Source organism: Mastigoproctus giganteus, chromosome 8 (assembly GCF_048544385.1).
Source record: "Mastigoproctus giganteus isolate SK-2022 chromosome 8, ASM4854438v1, whole genome shotgun sequence".
Lineage (NCBI taxonomy): Eukaryota > Metazoa > Arthropoda > Arachnida > Uropygi > Thelyphonidae > Mastigoproctus > Mastigoproctus giganteus.
Window position 1 is genome coordinate 188337411 of NC_143582.1, and position 6614 is coordinate 188344024.

A 6614-nucleotide genomic window follows, 5' to 3' on the forward strand; every position below is an offset into this window, starting at 1 on the left:
TAGGATTGATCTGGTTCAGAAATTGCTTGATGCAGAAGTGAAAGGTGGTTTATTTATTGTACACGAGTTAAGCAGATGTTGTCCTCACAAGAACTGGGAAATCAAAGTCTCATGCTAAGCGAAATGGCTGGCAGTCGCTTCACCTTGTAGTGAATGGTTTTCTTCTTAATATTAAGAATGAAAACAAAGAACTAGTTGATAAACTGATGGAAAAAATGGAGTGCAGAATGTCACCTGGAGATTCCAACAGGAGAAACAGTCAGTGGATAAGAGGTACTAAGGAAAGTGGAATGAGTAGACTGACCGCAAAAGACAGACCTTCCAATATTCATTTTTAAGGATTTTTTTTTCATTAACTGGAGGTGGATTTTCTGCTTTTTTTTTTAGCTTTCTATTTACTTGCGGCAATGATAAATACTCTGTTCTGTAATAGCATTAGCATTAGTAGAGGCATTTGATGCAAGAAAGCAAGCTTATGCAGCATCAGCCTAAATAAATAAATAAATAAAAAATTTCCACTTCACCCCTCTGTTCGTTCGAAATACCTGTCCAGCTGAGCCTTAGCCTTATTTAGGCTATCAACTTCCACGACAAGGGATGGAAGTCTATTCTACCAACCAACCACCCGCTGGCTAAAGGCAAGTTTCCTTACGTCTATCCTACATCTGTCTTTCCTCAATTTGAATTTGTGCCCTCTCAGGTGACTATTCTAAGCAAGAGGAAGAATCTCATCGGCATTGAGCATGCTCAAACCATTCAAGGCTTTATACACCTCTATCAGATCACCTCGCTGGTGCCTAGTCTCCAGACACTGTAATTTGCAAAACTTAAGCCTTTCTTCGTAAGAGCACCCCTTTGTTCCATTCACTAATCTTGTTGCCCTTCTCTGTACTCGTTCCAGCAGCTCTACATCCTTCTTGAAATGAGGCCTCCAGACCTGTATACAGTACTCTAGGTGTGGCCTGACCATTGCCTTATACAAGGGAATAATCACCTCCTTATCCCTGCTAGAAAAATTCCTATATATCATCGACAATACACCATGAGCTACTCTTGCAGCCCGTCTGCACTGCTCAGAGAACTTCATATCTGCCTGCACAACCACCCCCAGGTCCCTTTCATTCTCTACCACTGTCAGTGTAGTACCACAGAGTTGATACGTTGCTCTGCGGTTGCTGTTTCCCAATGTAGTATTTTACATTTGTCAACGTTAAACTTCATTTGCCACCTCTCAGCCCCTCTGCTCAACCTTTCCAGATCCTGTTGCAGTAGTATAGTGTCAGTAGTGTCCTTGACAACCCTGCAACCTTCGTATCGTCTGCAAACTTGGACATTAAGCTTGATATACTATCATCAATATCATTTATAAATGCAGAAAACAATAATGGACCCAATACTGAACCCTGAGGGACTCCACTAATAACATTAGTCCATATTAATATATCAAGTTTATACAGGGATTAATTATTGTATAAACTTGATGTATTATTATATATACTTTTCTCTCATTCCTGGGCAAACATTAGTGATGTGCAAAAACTCTGATCGTATTCGGAATCAACACGCCCCAGTTCATAAACACTAAGAAATGCGGATAAAATAGGTTTTTTTTTTAATTTATTAAATTATGTGACTATATTTTAAAGCATATTAACAATTCCTAATTTATCATTAAATTATCTGTCCAAGTTAAACATATGCTGGCTCCACAAGAACTGGGAAGTCAAGCTCTCGTGCTGAGCAACTGTATACATAAACCACTTAGGACTATTTGTCTAATAAACCAATCTTTGGGATTGGTTTATTAGACAAATGGTCTATGTATCTCAGGTATCTGATAAAAATGCCCGGGCTACTGAAATTTAGTAGTAAGCACCTGAACTTCTCAGAGATAAGGAATATTCTTTTAACCCTATATGAGACTTTTTCGAGGCGCCATAGACCCTAAATTCATTTTTATTGGCAACAACGCCCTTCATCCTACGATTCAACAAACGGATGATTCCTTCAAAGTGAGAATAGTCTTTAGATGAAGTATTCAGCCAGAACTCAGAATCTAAATGTGATTAAGCATATCTGGGACACGTCTGCAGATGAAATTGGGTGCGTCCATGTCCTCTCTGAACCCTGTCTATATCTGCTCTCTGAGAGGAGTGGAATTTATCACCACAAGGGTCCTTATCAAAGAAAACAGAGCTCGTTGTAAGAGTTTTGTCTATCGGGAATGATTACACCTCCTTTATTGTTGATATTTCATATTTTATGGTTGTAACTTAACTTTTGGACCCCATTATAGTATATTATACGCCTTATGCTCTGAATGATAAATTACGTTTACTACAAATGAAAAGTTTTTATAGAGAAAAATTAATTTTACATTTCAGACTTTTTCCACACTTTTCCTCCAGGTGGCATAATACACGCTCCATTTAAATTGTTCTGCGGCATGTCATGGTCGGGTTAGTCGGAACTAGATTTTTATTGCATGATCCACGTGTAGCTTATCATGTCGAGGCTAATGTTACTGATATGTTGCCCGATTTTTGCCTCCTAAAAGACTAACGTGCGCATATCGTTACATTAGGCACGCTCGTCGAAGTAACCCCGTAGCCATGTCACTCGAATCAGGTGCACGAAGAGGCCAAAAGAAAGATAAATTTCACTTAAGACACGATCTTCGATAAACGCATTCTTGAGCAAGATATTGATGAATGCGGTGAAGAGATGGTGAATCATTCTGTTTTAACAAAATGTGTGCTACAAATTCTGACGTTTGTTGCAATGAAGAGATTGCAGAGGTCAAAATACCACTGAGAACACACATGACATGTCTGTTGGGAACACTTCCTCTAAAAATTATGCGCTGATGATGAAGTTTGCTGGAAATTCTTGCACGGGAATGTGTCGAATGGATCTTTCATCCTTTACTAGGGCCCGACGAGAATTCGACTGCAGGTTGTATCTGGACTCATCTGTGAAGAGTTACACAGCACCGTTCCTCGTCAGTCAGATTACGATGTTCGAGTGACATCATTCTTCTGGCCATACGAAAACCTCAACTATTCCTATACGGATAAAATGGAACAAGGAATAACTCTGGAAATTTTTAGCTTGTAATATGATGATGGTATTTAAACTGCCTAAGAAATTTACTGGTTTACAACTCAAGTTACCATGACAGAAATTGGCTACTCAATGAGAATGGGCTTTCTTTTATGGTAAAAACATTTCTCCAAGTACCAAAACCTTGTAGATTATGGATTACGTGTTCCTTATCAGCCATAGAATCAACATTAATGATGACGTTAAGAAGACAAACTTCCATCATCCACCTCCCAGTTTTGTTTTGCTTGGTACCATGAACATTTGCCCAGTCATTTACACACGGAAATGAATTTCATTTCATATAAGTGATCCAAGTACATTATGCGACAATTCAATTTAATGATCCAAATAAAATCTCAATGAGTCATTCATCCCAACTTACGGGATAAATGGATCATTTTACAACAACTTCCATTTTATAATATTTCACAGACGAGCTCATACTTTACATGTCCCAATACCTTTTGATAACATAGTGTATATTATTTAATACTTTTACTTCGATGACTTAATGTCGGGAAGAAAGGTTACCAGATTATAATCAACTTCGCTTTGGCGATAATCTTTATCCTAACCACTCAATATCACTACGTACAAATGAGGTAAGTTCATAATTTTACAGGACCAAGGAGACCACAGATTGTATTTATCTCTTGGAAGAAAGTTGAGCAGTAAAATGAATACTGTACTTGTTTTTTTTTTTCTTCTTTGCATAGCAGATTTGAATATCACCATATTCATTCAACTCAAGGACTCTTTTTATCTTTGCAGTGCTAGATGAAGCATATGAAGATATTTCCAAGAGTATGGGAGTCTTGTACAGAACTCTTATTCTCCTAGCAGCGTTCACAGTATGTACAATCATAATTTTTCTATCGTACTTAGCAGACCAAACCAAATTCCAAAAGCGATGGTTACAAGAAAATGGGAGCTTTCTAGTGGACACTCCCGGTTGTCGAATACCCCTTTTAAACCCTTATGACGACAGTGTGAGTCCCTTAATCGAAAACATTATCGAACCATATGATTGTCCCGGTCAACCTTCTTTATTTGACATTAAACCCAACGCTGTGGTCTCCTTAAGGCCAAAAATTCTTCGTTATTTGGGACTCACAGAAAACAGCTTAATGTGCTCGTACAAGGCGATATTCCGGGACTCGGAGACGGAAGATGATCCCACCGACGACGAGTTCACTTTAGGCCCATTGCTTCCACTAAATTTCAACGAGCCACTTCAGGAAGAGTTCTTACAAGTCGGATGCTTCACTGAAACTTGGAATTCCTTTGTTGAGTATTTACCCCTGGTTCCCCTGAAATCGAATGTGGAAAGGCGTTGCGAACAGGCGATCCGAAAGCAGTTGCTACAAGGCGTTGAGTTACCAAAACTCAGTGTCATTATTGTGGGAGTTGACTCCATATCGAAGTTGAACTTTCTTCGCCACTTTCCAAGAACACGTCAGTTTTTGATGGAGAATCTTCCTTCGATAGAGCTTCATGGTTACAATAAAGTGGGAGACAACACTTTCCCCAATCTTGTTCCGCTTCTCACAGGCCACTTTGTACAGTATTATTGGAACGAGAGTCTGAGGTATGATATGTTTTTCGACGACATTGACCTGATCTGGAAGAAATATTCCGAGCGAGGATTTCGCACCATGTTAGCAGAAGATGCACCCAACATTGCCACTTTCAATTACCTCAAGAAAGGCTTTAGAGAACCTCCCACTGATTACTATCTCCGTCCATTCTCTCTGGCAGTGGAACAGTCCCAGATGAAGGCTCAAAGCAGAACCCACTGTTTCGAGTCAAAGATGGAGATCCAAGTCATCTTTGATTATCTCAGGAACTTCGTCTATACTATGCGCGAACGACTTTTCTTTGCTTTTACCTTTGTTGCGAGACTTACCCATGATGACTTCAATTCCGCTGGATACGCTGATGCGCCGACTCTTCATCTCCTGCAAGATCTTCATCAGTCTGGAGTCCTTAACCGAAGTGTTTTAGTGTTCATGAGCGACCACGGCATCCGATTCGGTCCAATCCGGCAGACGTACATCGGTAAGATCGAGGAGCGATTGCCGTTCATGTTTCTTCATTTCCCCCAGTGGTTCCTGAAACTCCATCCCACGTTCGCCAGCAACTTGAAGAAGAATGAACATCGCCTCACAACGCCCTTTGACATCCATGCCACCTTGCTGCATCTACTGGACGGCAAAGAACCCTTGATCCATAAGGGAATCAGTTTGTTCTCCGAAATTCCACCAACTCGGAGCTGCGATCAAGCGTATGTTTTACCACATTGGTGCGCCTGTCAGTCTCACACTCCCGTGTCCATTCACGATTCCCTGGTGGTCCGTGCCGCTGAAACTATGATTGACACCGTTAACAGCTGGTTGATGGAGTATCGCGAAGAATGTTTGGTCCTAAAACTACAGATGATCATCGATGCTCGGGCCGGCCAGGCCAACGAAGAGGTTTTGAGATTTGTGCAACAGATTAATGAAGACAACAATAGTTTCGTCATGTTCGGGGAGAAGATAGACGCTCCCGTGGATTATCTTATAACTATTCAGGCCTCCCCGAGTGACGCGATGCTCGAAGGTACCGTACGCTACAAAAAGGAAGGTCACATGTTTCGCGTTTTGGACGATATTAGTCGTATTGATTTCTATGGCAACCAGTCCTCTTGTATTAGTGACTCCCACATACGTAAGTTTTGTTACTGCAAAGATGTGATGAATTCTGTAGACAATATCAGAGAGAAAACACGTGAAAATCGTTTATAATCCCGGTTATAGTATAGTACTCTAAACTGCAGCCAGCGCAAGGTTGCAGTTGAGTCGAAATGGATATGCAACGAAGTAGTGAACTCCACAACTTATGGCTATGTAGTATACTTTGTTACTTTAAGTAACTGGAAAACAATGCAATCTTGCAATATGTTTTGTAGTTTTATGGTATATTTGAATAAAAGGCCTGCTAAAGTGTTGTCATATTTTTTGTAAATTTTAATACACACCGAACATGGTTTGTAAGTGAGTTGAATAGCTTAACTTTTCAACTGTCTTACAAGGACATAACTTATTGATACTGAGAAATATTTCGACTAAAACACGTTAAAAGAGTGACCGTCCTCGGGAGTCACTCTTTTAAAACCGCTTCTAATTTATAGTTTGCGTGGAATAGATTAAAATAAATCTTGAAGTGTTTTAAGAGGAATACTGGACCATTCTTAATGGAGGGGCGTTTCAAGCTCCTTGATTGATGAAGGTGGAGGAAATCTGCTCTCTCGTCTCCAAATATGCTCACATTGGCTCAATAACGTTTAAGTCTGATTGTGCAGGCCATGGGATATGCTGTCTCAGTTTCGTGTTCCTCAGATTGGACACATCTGGCTGTGGGAATTGGAGCGCGGAGATGGGGGGGAACCCTTGGTGCCGTCAGACAACTAACGCACTGTGGGTATTGGAGCGTCATCTTGAAGCATGGCATCGGGTGTGGGGAAACAG

The 6614-nt window shown here is 40.4% G+C and overlaps 1 protein-coding gene across 3 annotated transcripts in view; it reads left to right on the forward strand.

Moving 5' to 3' along the window:
* The window catches only part of LOC150082082 (uncharacterized), a 106784-nt gene extending 100691 nt beyond the window's left edge, over nucleotides 1–6093 (forward strand). For all 3 annotated transcript variants that reach the window (XM_090379094.1, XM_090379096.1, XM_090379095.1), the window contains exon 2: nucleotides 3877–6093. In XM_090379094.1, the coding sequence (XP_090235220.1) occupies nucleotides 3877–5891 (2015 nt within the window). In that variant the 3' untranslated portion in view covers nucleotides 5892–6093. The remainder of the gene's footprint in view (nucleotides 1–3876) is intronic.
* Nucleotides 6094–6614: the final 521 nt, after the last annotated feature.